Genomic DNA, 16,233 nt, shown 5'->3' with positions numbered 1-16,233 from the left:
AGTATAAGGCGGTCAGGCTAGTTAGCCGTTAGATCACGTGATTTGATAATACTTTGGTTGCCACCACTTCCGAGTTGCGCTTTGATCCCACCCATCAAACTCATACCTAGCACGTCTTTCGTTTCTCCTACATCTTCTTTGAACAACACAGCTACCTCCTGCTGGTTCTTGGGGCATCTTTTCCCTCTATCTCCTCCTATCTACCCCTTCTTCCAATTTAACCCTTCAAATATACGTTATACTCGATCCAGTACTACTGAGTCGTAATTTCTGGATTAGTCAGGTATCTTGTCGTGCGACAATACTGCCTGTTGCCCAAAGTCTTTCGCTGCTCAGCTTGCCCCAAGCTTCATCTACTTCTGGTATTGTTCAAGTATCAACTGCTCACCCTTGTGCATGGATTTTGCATTTCGATAAGACATCCAAGCCCCTGTTTTGTGCTACAACTCTAGGCTTCATTGCAAGCTAGAGGAGACTGGGAAGTTCTAATTCATCTATTGAACGGTGAAACCTCCTATGAAAAAAGAAAAGAAAAACAATAGGACATAAGAAGCACCCCTGTGGCTCACCTTTGTTTACCACAGTACTGCAAACTGTTACGCTTTGTATTCGTTCGGACTTTGTCTTGTTTGTATGCAGTTTGAACACTTACCATCCAGCATTCAGCAAAGGTCTTTAAGTTCATGAGTTCGAGCAATATCATCAATAGATATTGGTCTTGCGATTTTCAGGGTCTTATAACAAAGAGGATTCTCGAATCAAAATCTGTCGTTGGCTATTTGCCACACGTTTCCCAAGTGTTGTCTTGCCTATTTTATTTTCCTGTTGTATCCTTTCTCGCAAGAGCGATACCCCTTTAATCTTCATTTAATTACATTCGCAAACACTCTCGTTGGACGTGCAATTGAATACAATGTCATCCTCTGTTCACTTCAAGTTCAAATCTCAAAAAGAACCTTCAAGGGTGACTTTTGATGGCACCGGTATCTCTGTCTTTGAATTGAAACGCGAAATTATCAATCAGAGTAGACTGGGTGACGGAACTGATTTCGAGCTGTCCATCTACAATGAAGACACCAGAGAAGGTAAGTTGAACGAACCGATTATTCTTGAGCCCCATCACACCTTTCCTTTGCGCGTTGGCAATCTGGAGAAGGAAAATGCTAGGAATAAGAAACGGGGGAAATGGAAGGTCATGACGGAGGAGGGGGCGGCTGAGGAGGAGGAGGGGGAGGAGAAGAGGAAGAGGAAGAAGGAGAAGGAGAAGAGGAGGAGGAGGAAAAGGAAGAAGAAGAAGAAGAAGAAGAAAAAGAAGAAGATCGAACAATAGAAGCACGAAGCCAGAGAGAAAAAAAAAAGAGTAGGAGAATGAGCAGCTAACAGATATTTGTGACCTAGAGTACGATGACGATACCACAATCATACCTCGTTCGACGTCTGTTATAGCTCGGAGGCTACCCGCATCGCGACCTGGAAAAGGCGGTGCTACTCGTTACGTATCCGGAAAAATGCCTATAAATGCGCGCAACGCTTCTCGTAATGACCAAGTTTCATCGAGCCGAACAATGCCCAACCCTACCAATACAGTTAGCAACGGTGTCCTAGAACTTAACAATGCTCAGACCGAAGAAGAGAAGATAAATGCGCTTTTTAACTTGCAGGCTAATCAATGGAAAGAGCAACAGCAAGAGATGGCTAAGTGAGCATACTTCGTTCAACCTCATGATTCCTTCATCTGATAATTATTCATAGTGCTACACCTGTTCCGCTTGGTCGCGGGAGAGGAAAACCAATAAATGTCCCCGACCACCCTCCACCTCCTGGGTATCTTTGCTATCGTTGCCGTGAAAAAGGTTGGTTTTGGCATGCATTTCTTAGTTGGTGTCGAATTTGATGGTTGCAAATTGGCTAAAGCTCATGATTAGGTCATTGGATCCAAGCATGCCCAACCAACAATGACCCCAAGTTCGATGGCAAGTACCGAGTGAAACGTTCAACTGGTATACCTCGTTCTTTGCAAACCAAAGTCGAAAAACCGGAATCGCTCACAATAGATGGTTCTAATGAAGATTTGAAGAATACAGGCGTTATGGTTAATGCTGATGGTGATTTTGTCATTGCTAAACCAGACAAGGCGGCTTGGGAACTGTATCAAGAAAAAGCTAAGGCTTCGGCCGCCGCCGCCGCCGAAGCTGCAGCTGCAGAATACAGCAAGGAGCTGCAAGCACGTGGGCTAGAGTGCCCAATTGACAAACGGATGTTTTTAGAACCCACAAAAACGCCGTGCTGCCAAAGAACTTACTGCAATGACTGTATTACAAATGCATTAATTGAGAGTGATTTCGTCTGCCCAGGGTGTGGAACAGAAGGTGTCCTGCTGGATAATTTGTCTGCAGACGACGACGCTGTCATCAAGATTAAGGCTTACGAAACTGAGAAGGTGGATTCCAAAAAAGAAAAAGAGAAGCATTCGGCAGCTCAGGAGAATCAATCAACCAACAAACCATATGCCTCAACGGGCGATTCAAGTAGAAAAGCAGAACTATCGTCACCGGCTTCACCCCGGGCAGGTTTGTCGAAATATTCCAAGAAAAGGCCTGCAGAGGATGGTCCTCTTGGCGAAGCCACCGAAGGATCAAACCAAACTTCCACGCAGAAGAAGCAGAAAGCTGAAGATAACCCTAAGTCGATCGAGACTTCGCCATCACAAGTTAATGATGCTTCATCTGGGTTTCAGCCTCTCCCTTTCGGCCAACAAATGCATTTTGGTGGATTCAATTTCATGCAGGCCCAGGGCATTCCTTCAATGGCATTCCCTGATGCTGGATTCGCTGGAGAAGGGACGGGGTTCATGAACTCGGCTGGCCTAGCTTCATCCAATGCTTTCACTGCCAATATCAGCCAAACTTGGAATCCTATGGGCGGTATGAATTTCAATGCACTGTCAAATGGTTTATATGGTGATAGCACAAATGGTGCAGTCAACTCTGGGTACGGCGCTACGAATATGTTCAATGGGATGGGTGACTCTCAAATGAACATGTTTCCCATAGCTCATATGGCTGGGGGTATGCAACAGAGTTTAGGTTTTCCCCAGGGACCAAGTATGGGTCATTTCTCAAACCAGCAGCGGACTACATTCAGCACTCCGTATGCCCGCGAAGAGGATACAGCGTACTTCCGCCAGCCAGTTAATCCACAACGACATCAAGCAAGATATAGGAGGATAAGGCCGAGTGATTATCGAGAGCTTTAAATGCTTTACAGAGATTCGCACTCTGTTCATGTTTTTTCCTTTGGGTCCATGTCAACTTGGGAGTTATGGGACATCTTCTATTGTGCATAGGAGTTACTCTTCTCTTTTCACATCGTGTATCTTTCTTGTTTGTATATCCTACACATGTGCTGTATACACTCACCATAGGCTTTGCCTTGGTTACGTAACACTTGAATTAGAATGGATTGGAGCGGTGTGTTGTCAAAGTTGTGGTGGTTGGCAGGTCAACTCTGGATTGAAGCTAAACATGAAAAGTAACCATGGAATGATAACTTAGCTAACTAACTATCATCCATTAGTCATTGACACGTGACACTTAACGAACAACCAAGTCAGATGACTGTCACCTGTGTAACAAATTAACAACCCAAAGAACCCCTTCCATTATCTCCAGCATCGGCCAACGGACTACAAATAACACATCCAGTAACCTATTGCATCTTAGTTATATTTGGACCAGAACTGCTTTACGTTTCCAATCGGCCCCTTTCTAGTTGGTCTCCGTCAAATCTGGCTGCCAGTCTAACCCAAGCAGACATCTCAGCCACTTTATAGACGAATTATATATAATAACCCTTTCTCTAGGGCGACTACCACAGCCATGGCTAAGTTCTCGAATAGCAACAGTAATACCTTCAATCAGTTACAGCGATTTCCCGACAAAGCTCTCCAGACTTCTGCACTTGCGAGCTGCTACAGTGTCAACACGTCAACATCGAGAGTTAATGGTTTCCATTACTACACTACGACTGGGGCTGGTAAGCGCATACATGGCTTGTATATTGTTAATTTGTACTGATGCCATAGTGCTACCTTTCACAGGAGCCCAGTGGTATCCCTGAGGTCCCCTCAGGGTCGAAAACCTTGTCTCCAAGCCCCCCGCCTGATCTCTCTACCCATACAGGAATGGAGAGCAGTTTTTCAGGTAACATTATACCCGAATACAAAGAGGGGGCGGCGCATACTATCCCGGAAGAGTGTGAGAGGCTCTTCTGCGACACATTGTCTGTGATTTTCCTTGGTGAGCGGATTATCTCTGGACAAGAGTCGCTTGGGGCAGGTGCGTATCAAATTCAACCGAGTAACTCAGGTTACGAGCATAGCCGAATTCAAGAGTGGATTGAGGTGTTGGACTATACAAGTGATTGTATCTACCGAGGATTCATGACCAGTTCGAATGACGAGCGCACCCTATTCATATTCTTCCGTGAACGTGCACTTGGCCAAGGTCTCAAGACTGGGTATGTTTATATTTCGGGGTTACGGGTAGATTACACTGAAATAGAACGGAGGCTCACGGCTCGTTTGACAGATTAATTGCTCTTTTTGAGCTAGCAAGTCTCCCTGAATTTGGGTGCTCTCAGATTGTTGCATGCATTCCGCGTTCGCAAGATGCAGCAGAGCTCGAAGTTGTGAGGAATTTGGGTTGGTGCGGATTTAACTTGACAACACTGCAACCGTGGAGCACTCGAGATTGTGTCGAATTGTCACTTAGTGCTGAATGGCTTTTTTTGGGTGCTGAAGTTTAGCAGTGCGACCCTTACTTTGCAGCAAGTTGAAATAGTACATTGTATGTTGTCAGATTGGTGCTTCCGCTCCTTGAGGGTTTAATGTTGATTGATGTGCTGGTTACTTTCACTACTAGATACTTTCAGTGGGGCACAATATAATGGATTCAATTGCTATTGGCGATCTCAATGAGAGTGTACTGTGTACTAGTAAGCGGACCTCGGAGTCGGAAGCCCGATGCTTCCTTGGGCGGTATGGTATGACCTCAGTATGACACTACTACTTACACTGACGTCTTTCTCGAAACGCAGCGAGTCTATATGGTTTAGCAGATCTCAGCTGCACTACTATTCTGTAAAATAAAGCTATAATATTGAACCCCAGCATTAGACTACTCTTTATGTTCCCCAAGTTCCTTCTTCCCCCAACTGTGTTCCGTTCTCGACAACGCAAAGCGGGGTACTCGTCCTCAGCTGGACCCTCTGCCAGAACCTCGTCCATGGATGAGAGCTGCCAGAAATACCTAGGTAGCCAGGTATCATATATTCGGTGTTCTCGTTGCGCAACGGATTTATGTTTGACGTCCCAGATCATCAGCAAAGGGTTCACTGGTCGACATGGCCGCGCGTATCTCGTGTCGGCGGAACCTATCGTGAGTGCGGTATCCATCAGTACAACGTCCTCGCCGACAGAGTCACTCCCAAATACCATAATGCAGAATCCCGTATCACGTCAACTGGTCACAGGCGCCCATACAGTCAGTGATATCAGTTGTGCTTTCTGTGGGAATATTCTTGGATGGAAATATGTTGCCGCTGAAGAAGAATCGCAACGTTACAAGGTTGGCAAGTTCATTTTGGAAACCAAACGGACCGTGACATCCTCCTCATGGGAGTCGGATTCATATGCCGGGCCTGTTGCACCATCTGGACCAATGACTTCTGCAAAAGTGGATGTCGGTACGCCGGGTGATTGTGTGGAGTTCGATAGCCAGGACGAAGACGAATGCGAAGATCTGTTTGCCGGTGTTTGGAGCCCTGGTCTGGCTATACGGCGGCGAAGCCGCAAATTAGATCGTCATACCTCGATTTTTGGCCTTACACCCTGAAGGACTATTATACATTATCTCTCTCTTTTTCTGTTTCAGCAATCGTGGCATCCTGATACCCTGCTCTCATGTTTTCTTTTCTGACCAATATCTGCGGAGTAACCCTGCAAAAGGCTTCTTAATGGTAATGTTTAAGCTACAACAATTCCAAGTGCATTCCCGAGGTTTCCATAAGTTTGAAAAGTTGTTGGGGTGGGTAATCTCTTCTTTGGTTCCAAGTAGTCCCGTAGTCGTTGTAACATTTTGTGGTATAGAGCCAATTCGTTATTTCTTGACGCTGACAGAAGCGAATAAGAGACGGTTAGCAAGGCAATGATCAATATGAAGGCTAAGGGGAACCGTTTGTTTTGCCGACTCGTGTTCTTTTCACATCTCCTTCCTGGTCACTTTCCTGAGCTGAGCGCTTCTGTGTAGATACCAGTTGGTTACCACCTGATCTCCGTTTGACAAGCGCCGAGAGATCATTAGCTCCCTTCGTAACTTTGTCCAACTGTACCATCTGCTCCGAAGGAGACTGCCCCATTATCTGACCCAGGATACCTTTCAGCATAGCTTCATTCCTCTCATCATGATCTTCGAGTAATACCGGGGGGCGCTTTAAATCAACAAGCTGTGGGCCAGTTAGATGTACGTGGTTCGAGGATAAGAATCCGAGGTTCGGATGGTTGAGAGAAACTTACTCTTTGCTCCATGTCTGCTATGATATCCTTCACATTGGCTATTTTTCTCTTCATAGCGGTTGCTTTGTCTTCCTCCATGGTACTACTATTATCTAATACCTTCTGCTCCTGAGCCAATCTCACCTGACAACTTTCAATTGCTTTTTCCATTTGGCTCGCCGCTTCTTTTCTCATCTGTTCATTGGCCGTCCTATCGCTCTTGCTATTAGCGGAATTGTCATCTGCCTTATTGACAGACGCGAATTCCAGGGCAAGCGAAAGCTTATAGTGACATTCGGCGATCGATGGATCCTCCATTGGAAACAAAGACTGTCTCAAATCAAGTGCCGTTCTGAGATCAGTCACTGCATCCGTGAAACGTTCAGCTTCTAGCGAGATCTCGGCCTGGAGATCGTACGTATCTGCGAGACGCTCCTTAATTTGTTTAATATGATGAGGTAGATCTGCGGCTTTGCCTTTCCCACATTTTTCTTCTGCTGCGTTTAATCTCTTGAGGTAGAGTATGCGCGCGAGGTCGAGGACTTCAAAAGCATTTGCGAAGTCATCTTCGTCTTCTTCGGCACCTCCGTCACCATCGCTTTTATCTTCCCCGTCGGAATCGGAGGCGTCAAAGTTCTCATCTCCTGTGAATTGAAAATATGGCTTGTCCTCGACCTTCTGAGACTGCGCCTTTCCAGCAAGCACCTCCTTCTGAGCTAGTCCATTGGAAATGGCATCCTGAACAAGGCTATCACTAACAGATGTAGTCCCAGACGAAGAAGCATTCACAGTAAGCGGATCATGTACCTGTGTCTGACTTTCTCCAGCTACTTTGGAACCAAGGACATCACTCTTGCTCACAGCAACATTGTAAAGAGATTTTCCATAGTAATATAGTAGATCGGCATTGTCAAGCGACAACTCCCCATTCAACCTAGCTTGGAGCTCTGTAGCCTCAGAATAAAGCTCAGCAGCAGCGTTGAAATCTTTGACGGCATCCTTGGCGGCAGCTCGCTCAGTCAGGTCTGTTAAGCGCGCCCTCATACTTTCGTTGGTATCTTGGAGCGGTGCAGCGCTCATTTCCGCACGGTCATACTCCGCCATTGCCGCGGTCTATTGTCCCAAGTATCTCGTTCCAAAAAAATGTCGGTGTGATATAGTTTGGGGCGTTAAAGATAGTAAAAGGATCGAACTGAGTAGTCCCCTGGGAAACAAAAATTAAGATACACTATAGAAAAGAACAATGGGAAGCAGGTGGTGCAAGCGCGAAAGAATAAAAGAAGGAAATAGTTGTTCTCTATCTATTGACGTTCAATGACGGACTTATTTCCAAACTGGCGCGGGTCGCGTCAGTGGCCGCGCCACTCTATTTAATTTATCACGCGTCCGCCCACGCAGTCTACAGAGTAGATTTCCATCGCTTTTGGGGTTTGCTTAGTATCACTGGCAGCCGATACTGAGATCACAGCGAGATCAGTAGATAACGCACGTTGAGTCAATTCTCATGGAGCCTGTTGCCTAGTCAAAAATTGATTGAAGGATGCCCACGGCATAAAAACCGATATCCACGACTATTGAGGTACATGTGAATGCGTATGTAATGATGGACTCAGATCCGGTCCCTTCATCATCTCCTGCATTTGCGACCCCCGCGCACCCTTTGCGAAAAAACAAATCCAATAATCTTCCTACGAGGACGTCTATCCTGCCTATTTTACTTCCCCCCTCCACCCTTCGGCCCGTCGCTTTCCGTACATTCACCCGGAAACATAACTTGACGATTTCATCATCTGCACTACAGACTTTAGCTACCTTTGTGGGCAAAAATTGTGGGTCAGGATGGCGCGAGGAAGGCCTTGCAGAGCGAGTGTTGGATGAAGTGGCTAAAAGCTGGAAAAAGGCTGGAGGAGGTGTTATTGTCGAAGAAGGCAAAGGTGCCTCGCTACAAACGATTTTGCAAACTGTTGAAGGGAATATGAGCGGGGGTAGATTTGTTGTTGGAAAGACCCCGACAACAGATGGCGTGTCCATGAGTACCTCTCGAAATATGGGGGGTACGCACCCCAATCTACGTTTGTCCCCCTCTGCAGCGTCGACTCTAGGAGATGGAGAACAGGGAGACTCGAACCTTTCCTTTCACCCAAGAAATTGGATCAAGGTAGTGGATGCATTTGATATTCCGCGTCTGACATACAACGCCGACAAGAAGTATTTCGAGGTTGCAAAGTCGAAGGCTTCTCTCTTTCCACAGCCCTCTCATAAAACTGCCTTGTTCCGGGATCGTTATAATGTGATTCACCAACGCCTACTACGAAATGAATCGTTTCAACTGTCATTAGGCTCTTCCAGCGTACCCTCATTGTCGCGATCATCATCGTCTTTTGCTCCTAATAAATGCTACAAGCTTACTCCTGTCGCAAACCTGCTAGGCAGGAGTGGTACTTCGCATTTGTTACTCGGCATGCTTTCTGTTTCCCCAACGGGTGATCTGTCCCTTACCGACTTGACTGGGAGTATCGCTTTGGAACTGAGTCATGCACGGATTATACCAGAGAATGGTGCCTGGTTTGCGCCTGGTATGATTGTGCTCGTCGATGGGATCTACGAAGAGGAAGAAACCGTGAAGGGGTCGACCTTGGGTGGGAACACCGGGGTTGGGGGTGCTATTGGGGGTATATTCGTCGGAGTCTCTATTTGTGGACCTCCCTGCGAAAGACGGGAAATGTCACTGGGAACCAAAAGTCGACAGGCCACAGGGGAAGTGAGCACTAGTGGGGGGTTTGGCTGGGTAGACTTTCTAGGAGTCGGAAGCGAACGCGCGCGGGGATCTCGTATGAGACATATTCAAGCGAGATGCTTACAGGACTTGCACGGAGGTGCAGATGACTCCCGTTGCTCCAAAATGGTAATTATGAGCGAGGTTAACCTTGATCATGTGAAGACGGTGGACGCACTGAAGCGGCTCTTCGGCTTCTACAGTGACTTGCCGCTGAGAGAACGGCCAATTGTTTTCGTTCTAATCGGGAACTTTGTCCAGAAGGCTATGGTCAACGGTAGCGGTCAGGCAGGTGGTATTGAGTACAAAGAATACTTTGACTCGCTCGCTATGGTGCTATCTGAATTCCCTTCTCTGCTACAGCATTCTACGTTTACTTTTGTGCCAGGTGACAACGACCCCTGGCCATCCGCCTTTTCAGCTGGTGCTGCTTCTGCTATCCCTCGTCAGGCTGTTCCTGAACTGTTCACTTCACGGGTGAAACGTGCATTCGCTATGGCGAATGCTGAGTCGGACCGATCTCAGTCATCCGAGCCTATTGGTGAAGCTATTTGGACTACGAATCCCTCACGCATCACCTTGTTCGGACCGCTCCATGACATCGCTATAGTCCGCGATGACATTTCAGGGCGGCTGAGACGCAGCGCAGTGAGCATTGGACAAGATGCTGATAGGTCTACAGTAATGGATGAAGAGATAGAAAACCAAAGGAGCTCCGTAGCACCTGAAGGCTCCGTCGAGACCCAAACGCCACGAATAGGAGCTGAATCCTATCCGGTTCCTTCTGCAGTCAATGTGTCACGAAAGCTTGTCAAGACTATCTTGGATCAGGGCACCATGTCGCCTTTCCCACTTTCGTTGCGACCCGTCTTATGGGACTATGCCTCTTCCTTGCAGCTGTATCCATTACCATCAAGCTTTGTTCTAGCCGATCCTGAAGCGGCGCCGTTCTGTATGACTTATGAAGGATGTCATGTAATGAATCCCGGGAAGCTTATTCCAGAAGGTGATTTGTTTTCCGTGAGGTGGATTGAATACGATGCTTCCAAGAACCGAGGAAAGGTGAAAGAGATGCACTAATAGCCATTGATTATCAGGGTGGGGGTTTAAACCACGTCCATAACTACATGCCACAGTTTTTCATTTCTCGTGACAGAGCAAACCCGGGACTATGTAATACATGGTAATTAGAACTATTTAGCGATTCAATTTTGATTCAGTGCTGCGGCTGAATATAATCCTTGCATGGCTTTGTGAGCCATAACATAGGTTGACAAGATCTATCTTCTCTAGGGACGGAAATATGTTGGCGCCGTATGTCAAAAACCTTGAACTCGATGTATTCAAGAGATGCTAACGAGGTTTCCGATAAACCAATAAAAAGTTAGTCACTGGCAGTAAAAATGCCCTTAACACGGCAAAGAATGGATAATATACAGGAAGTCTGTCAGCCAAGGTCCGATGCGAAGAATAACTGATAATGAAGCTGAAAGTAGAAAAGAAAACACAGCCCCCCGTAACTAACGCCTTGATTCTGTGAACTCTGCCGTAAGAGCTAACAATGCATTAATTTCGTTGATCAAGCTCGTGACGGAAATCACCTGCCAAGATATGGAGCCAGCAAAAATGACTCGTACAACATGATCTCAAAGAAAAGAGCCGCCGGGTGAAGGGAAATTATGTGGACCAAATCACTGTACACATAGCTACAATCGCGACGGACGTGACACATCTAGATACCTTATCTGTACCTAGGAAGAAACAGAAAACCGTAAGAGGAGGGGTGGGCGGCGAGAATCCAACTAGATCTAGTGGCTCATGACGAGGCAACCCAATATGTCCAGAGGCTGAGGAAGCTTTGCGACTCTAATCAATCATAATAATATCCGCATTTTGTGTGGTGTCACCAGCCTTGTGCCGAATTGTAACATTTGGCGCAGGAATCAATTTTGCTGATTCGCTGAGTATGCCTTCAAGGTTTCCATTTTCTGCCGTCGACTGTTGAACAAAACTCTTCGAGCCGTTGGCTTTCGCTTCAGGTGTCGAGTCTGTCAAACCTACACTGCCGCTAGCCTCAAAACATTTGTCGAGCTCTGTCAGAAGATTCCCGACTTTGTCAGTCTCGGCGACAACTCCATTACCCAAACCTCTCCAGCCATCACCCTTGGAGTTATATAACATTTCTCGAAGCTTCGACTTGAGTTGATCCTGGCTTGATCCTTCCTTAGGACTGCTCAGCTCTTTCAGAATCCAGACCATGTGACTAAGGTGATGAGTGGCAACTAATTGGAAGCGGAAGCTCTGAGCAGGATAGTGAATCTGAAATGTCTTCGCATTACGAACAGTCACCTGCACCTTCAGTGGCTGCTTGTTAGACGGGTTCATCAAGATCCGGTCTAGGGCTCGCATTAATGGAAGTGTAAGCAAGAGAAGTTCAGCAACAGTGTCTAGACCCGCGTCGGTGGTGCTGTGATTCAACGTGGATTCAATAGATTTCTGTATGCGACGATGTGGGTTTGGAAATTCAAGAGATAGGCCTAAGCGCAAACGAAACAATGACTTGGCTCGAGATGCTAGGAGAATAGGATCATACTCTATAGAACTCGGCGGCATGGTTGTTTCAATATTCAGGGTGGCGAGGAGGTCTTTCTCGGGGCCGTAGGCAAAGGTGACATGTGACAGCGACAGAGATCGAGGCTCCATTTTCTTTCGCTGAAGGCTCTCAAAAATTGACAAGACACAATCAAGTCTTTGCAAATTTTCCATGAGTTTGGGAATGACAGGACGGCCAGGCGGAGCCAGCAGGCGGATAGCGAAGCCAGTACCTCTCTTTTGGAAAACCAGCGAATGGTCCCATGTTGAATTCAAAGCGCTGAAAGTTTTGGCTGGTATCAATAAATTCCCATAAGCGACTATAATGGCAGCCTTCTTGCAAGGATCTATCCCATGAAACGCGAGGCGGATCGTGTCTTTGGTGCGAACCCTCCTCTTTAGCCCACTAGGTAAGGCTATCCGGAATGCTTCGGGAATATTCGCCACTTCATAACGCATAAAGATTTCAGGAATATGAAGGTCCGGTTCAATCACCAGTCGTTGTAGAGGGGGGTAAAAGTCAACGGATTGTAGGTCCACTAAATAGCGCGCATTGGTATGAACTGCTAGAATCCCAGAAAGATAATGCCCCAAATCTGCAAACGAGGGGTAGCTGATATTCTGGCTCACAGGGAAGAATGTACCGCTTATGACCTGGGCTGAACGAAGAGTAGCAGAAATATGTGTGTTTGCATCAAAGACTGAATGACTTTCTGCTGTCGTTGTTGTCTGAAGTTGCACCACCCACCAGTTGTCACCGTCCATGCTGCTTGTTGCTGCTACAATCCAGTTGCGTTCCCAGAGATGATGCCAGAAAAAGGAAAACCGCAGGACATTGTTCGGAAACATTCTTCGAAAATCTATCTTTAAACTTCTGGGATTCACTGTTTCGAAGCCCAGCATTCTAACGTTCGATTCAATCTCATCTATCGCAGCCATACAGCGAAGTCGTGCAACTCGGGCCACTATATCCTCGGCGGAAGACTTGTCAAAGCTGCGATCATTGTCAAGTCGGTCCTGAGCGCTGGGGGTAGCCGATATAATGCTTGCTCCCGACATCGGCTCAATGGAAACACTAAGATGCCTGGACTCTGTAAGTTGGATAGCCAATCCACAGTCTCCAGGCTCAGTCCTAGTCAGTTGAGCCTGTAGAGATAATCTGCCGGCAGAGTAAAGTGGACTTTCGCTTATGATGCGATATGCCGAGGAGAGTATGTGAGAAATATGCAGCGCGATGACACTTCGCAGAATACATTCCATCGAGAGGCTCTCTGTGTTGAACTCGATCTCTTCGCTGTCAACCTCTTGGCCGTCTCTTATCCAGCGCAAGTCCAAATAAGGATACCTATAGCCATCATTCTCACCGTATATTCGACCGCTCTTGATCCCAATCTCTAGCCAACTTTTAGCTCCAACTTTTTGCGTCCAGTAATGTACAACGAGAGTTCGGTGCAAAAGCTCAACACGCAAGACATCGTACCAGAGGCCTCGGGCCAATTCCATAGCCTGCTTAAAGAGTATGTTGATCTTGTTGGTGAGAACGAGACTGTGCAATAAATCGAAGCATCCAGCAAGGCCATCATTTCGGAGGGCTTCATTTATCTTGACATCAAATTCGTTGAGTATTCGACCCTTGGGGATCGGTGACGATGGATTGAAGAGAAACCGTACGTCAACGAAATATAACTGAGAAGATTCGTCTTCTTGTCCAATTGAAAGATCGAGTTCAAATTCGTTCGGCACAACAAATGTGACCCGGCCATCACGGATGCTATACGTTTGAAAGGCGCGAGGGACTGAATCGTGCAACGCCAATCTCACACTTATGATCCTGTTGATTTTCTGCAATCTCTTGAGCGTATGTTTGCCAGTCAAGGATCTAGGCGGTTTATACCCAAGCTAAATATAAACAAGTTAACATTGATTATCAAAAATATTATAGGAAAGATGGAGCGCACATCTGACATGGAAGATACTTTACCCTTGGACAAGACCTCGAGAGCCGTTCTTAAATCCGGGTTAGCTACTTGGGCTTGTACCAAATCTCGCTTCATATCACCGATCCATTGCAAAGCACCCATATAAGCCTGATGACGAGTACGGATAAAGTTTTGAAGGTCAATTAGCTTGCTAACATCAGCTGCTTGTCGGCCCCATTGGGACAAGACAAGGAGTTTGATGAACTCTGCACGCTTAGCATGTGCAAAGTCAAGGATCCGTGCTTTTTTCCGTAGATTTCCTGGGCTCTGATTTCCATATGACTTGCCACTAGCGGGCAATTGCAAAGAACTTGAATCTTGAGGTGAAACTTGGATGTCTGCCATCTCCGTGATCAAGTCGGAAAGATCATTCCAGGATTGTTGCACAGATCTATTGATTAATTTTGAGAATGAGAAAAAGCCTTGCGTTATGTGTGGCAGCTCTGGTAACTCCGTAGATTTAGTCGGTATAATTTTGACCGCAGACGCGTCTTCGGCTTGACTAAGATCAGCCGCATTCTTCGTCATACCATTGATATGAACTCGTTCCGCATGTGAGTCGCCCAAGGTGGAATTTCGACTGATATCTGGTGTCAAAGATCGCATATTGTTTCTTGGATCGTGAGCAGCTGGCCCCTGCCCGGCCCCACCAATATCTGTATTGTCCATGACTACCCCCGGCATGTCTGGACGCGGAGTGGTGACTTTATCCTTTCGAGCTCTCCCCTCCTTCACCCTCTGCGCAATAGAGGCGACGGCCTGATGGCGGTGCTTTTTCGGGTTCGAAATAGCGAGTGGGGCAGGAAGGGAAGCGGACGATGCACTCTGCGTCTGGATCTGGGGCTCAGCGCAATGCCATGTATGTCCATTCAAAGCATGGAATATCTCAACTGGACGGTCGTAGTGGCATTCAAAGGTGTTTGCGGTGATTTTCCGAGGTCAGCTCTGTCGCGTATATTCAATTGAGCGACAAAGTAAGTCGTAGGGCGCAAGGAAAAGAGAAGAAGAAAAGACAAAAGGCCTTCTCTAGAGATTTAACTTGCTTCCAGCTGGGACAATGACTTTGCAGATAGGCCAGTCAAATGCGAGCTCGTGACTATTAAGAAACTGTGACTGTTTGTATTACTGGTAGCAGTTAAGATGAGAGGTATTATTGCGCATCTAGGGTCAGGGCCCTCAGTGAGATATTAAACCTGGAAAGCACAAAAGCGGGGAGCTGGAGTGAGGCCAGAACCAAAGTGTACAATACAATCAAAATTTGAGAGACATGCAGATTCCCAACAAGCACTATTGAGAGAGTGATATAATTCTAAAGGTGGAACTGATCATATCAGTGCAGAAAACTTGTGAGATTGTGGAGAAGTGAATTGGTTGAAGATGGAATCCGGCGCGATGCAATGCGAACACGGGAGCAGTGGCTGATTAGTTGGTGCCTTTATGCCTTATGGATCATAGATACTTACAGTGGCAGGAGTATTGGCCAAATAACCATTTTACACCAAGATCAGGCTCTTTAGTTGCAGTTATTAGATATATTTACGTAGAAAATGTCTTTATTAGGTATTAGGATAGTAAATAATATCCATATATTTATCTTTGTCTTAATTCATTGGAAAAATCTAATTACTGTACACAGTGTACGGTCTAGGAATTAACAGAAATTAGTGGTACATTTTTTTCCTAATATAAAATATACGGACTATATATTTACAAGTACCCTCATTTTAATGTAAATTCAGTACTTTATAGTCTGTTAAATATAGAGAATAATTATTGTCTTCATATATGAAAGGCCATAGGCCTAACAATTATTCAGAAAGACCATATTATAGACCCAGTACTTTGTAGTCACCATGTATTTAAAGAATAAGTATCCATGTATACTGTATTAAGTTTGGTTGGTCTAAAATATGTGTGGCAAACCGTACAGTGGTTGGCTTGACTCTGTGAGGTATGTACATACATACTAGTACTTCATAGAGCTATTATATGTACTACTGTGTTGAGCTCCTAGTCACCTATTGCTAGTATGGAGGAGTAGTATTGTAATAGCTATAAGCTATCAACAGTATGGAGGACTGAAATGTTTCCGTGAAATACATGAATGTACGGAAGCTGGCAGGCATATCAGTTGCTTCCATAAGGATGGGTAAGGTATTGTAATATATACAGATGCGGATAGCTTGCCCCTTCAAGGTCAGAAGTTACCTATCAACACCCAACTTCGTGAATACTACCTATCACTGCTGGACAGGGCTTTTTTTTGCCATCCCTGGATATATAAGCAACAGTCTTTTTTTAAGTTGAGGCTATGAAGCCTAAGGCTTTTTCGA

At 46.0% G+C, this 16,233-nt stretch overlaps 6 protein-coding genes across 6 annotated transcripts; 4 read left to right on the top strand and 2 right to left on the bottom strand.

Moving 5' to 3' along the window:
• Positions 1-590: 590 nt before the first annotated feature.
• BDV37DRAFT_204332 (cleavage polyadenylation factor subunit MPE1) lies at positions 591-3,629 on the top strand. Its single transcript, XM_032079900.1, has 4 exons — positions 591-1,085; positions 1,399-1,699; positions 1,753-1,853; positions 1,926-3,629. The coding sequence occupies exons 1-4, from the start codon at positions 914-916 to the stop codon at positions 3,254-3,256; spliced, it is 1,905 nt and encodes a 634-aa protein (XP_031937747.1). The 5' UTR covers positions 591-913; the 3' UTR covers positions 3,257-3,629.
• On the top strand, positions 3,584-4,967 carry BDV37DRAFT_204340 (ornithine decarboxylase antizyme). The gene is made up of 4 exons (XM_032079901.1): positions 3,584-3,770; positions 3,863-4,035; positions 4,100-4,518; positions 4,590-4,967. The coding sequence occupies exons 2-4, from the start codon at positions 4,003-4,005 to the stop codon at positions 4,804-4,806; spliced, it is 669 nt and encodes a 222-aa protein (XP_031937746.1). The 5' UTR covers positions 3,584-3,770; positions 3,863-4,002; the 3' UTR covers positions 4,807-4,967.
• A 140-nt stretch (positions 4,968-5,107) lies between these two features.
• Positions 5,108-6,597, top strand: BDV37DRAFT_257863 (yippee/mis18 family protein). Its single transcript, XM_032082988.1, has one exon. It carries the CDS (start codon positions 5,187-5,189, stop codon positions 5,892-5,894), a length of 708 nt encoding a protein of 235 aa, XP_031937745.1. The 5' UTR covers positions 5,108-5,186; the 3' UTR covers positions 5,895-6,597.
• BDV37DRAFT_274493 (SHNi-TPR domain-containing protein) lies at positions 6,223-7,657 on the bottom strand (the record flags this gene model as incomplete). The annotated part of the gene is made up of 2 exons (XM_032085244.1): positions 6,223-6,504; positions 6,575-7,657. 2 exons carry the CDS (start codon positions 7,655-7,657, stop codon positions 6,223-6,225), a joined length of 1,365 nt encoding a protein of 454 aa, XP_031937744.1.
• A 190-nt stretch (positions 7,658-7,847) lies between these two features.
• Positions 7,848-11,119, top strand: BDV37DRAFT_204320 (DNA polymerase epsilon noncatalytic subunit). The gene has a single exon (XM_032079899.1). The coding sequence runs from the start codon at positions 8,154-8,156 to the stop codon at positions 10,407-10,409; it is 2,256 nt and encodes a 751-aa protein (XP_031937743.1). The 5' UTR covers positions 7,848-8,153; the 3' UTR covers positions 10,410-11,119.
• Positions 10,719-14,885, bottom strand: BDV37DRAFT_204313 (mediator of RNA polymerase II transcription subunit 14). The gene is made up of 2 exons (XM_032079898.1): positions 13,880-14,885; positions 10,719-13,820 (listed from the first exon to the last, which is right to left on the bottom strand). Exons 1-2 carry the CDS (start codon positions 14,582-14,584, stop codon positions 11,196-11,198), a joined length of 3,330 nt encoding a protein of 1,109 aa, XP_031937742.1. The 5' UTR covers positions 14,585-14,885; the 3' UTR covers positions 10,719-11,195.
• Positions 14,886-16,233: the final 1,348 nt, after the last annotated feature.

Source organism: Aspergillus pseudonomiae, assembly GCF_009193645.1.
Source record: "Aspergillus pseudonomiae strain CBS 119388 unplaced genomic scaffold BDV37scaffold_79, whole genome shotgun sequence".
Lineage (NCBI taxonomy): Eukaryota > Fungi > Ascomycota > Eurotiomycetes > Eurotiales > Aspergillaceae > Aspergillus > Aspergillus pseudonomiae.
The sequence above is the reverse complement of the archived record's forward strand: the minus strand, read 5'-3'. Positions and strand labels throughout refer to the sequence as shown.

Coding starts and splice junctions, on each gene's coding strand:
- BDV37DRAFT_204332 (XM_032079900.1), top strand. CDS start 914: ATGTCATCCTCTGTTCACTTCAAGTTCAAATCTCAAAAAGAACCTTCA. Junction 1,086..1,398: donor CAATGAAGACACCAGAGAAG/GTAAGTTGAACG, acceptor TTTGTGACCTAG/AGTACGATGACGATACCACA. Junction 1,700..1,752: donor CAACAGCAAGAGATGGCTAA/GTGAGCATACTT, acceptor AATTATTCATAG/TGCTACACCTGTTCCGCTTG.
- BDV37DRAFT_257863 (XM_032082988.1), top strand. CDS start 5,187: ATGTTCCCCAAGTTCCTTCTTCCCCCAACTGTGTTCCGTTCTCGACAA.
- BDV37DRAFT_204320 (XM_032079899.1), top strand. CDS start 8,154: ATGATGGACTCAGATCCGGTCCCTTCATCATCTCCTGCATTTGCGACC.
- BDV37DRAFT_204340 (XM_032079901.1), top strand. CDS start 4,003: ATGGTTTCCATTACTACACTACGACTGGGGCTG. Junction 4,036..4,099: donor CTACACTACGACTGGGGCTG/GTAAGCGCATAC, acceptor TACCTTTCACAG/GAGCCCAGTGGTATCCCTGA. Junction 4,519..4,589: donor GGCCAAGGTCTCAAGACTGG/GTATGTTTATAT, acceptor CTCGTTTGACAG/ATTAATTGCTCTTTTTGAGC.
- BDV37DRAFT_204313 (XM_032079898.1), bottom strand. CDS start 14,584: ATGCCGGGGGTAGTCATGGACAATACAGATATTGGTGGGGCCGGGCAG. Junction 13,821..13,879: donor AAGTATCTTCCATGTCAGAT/GTGCGCTCCATC, acceptor GTTTATATTTAG/CTTGGGTATAAACCGCCTAG.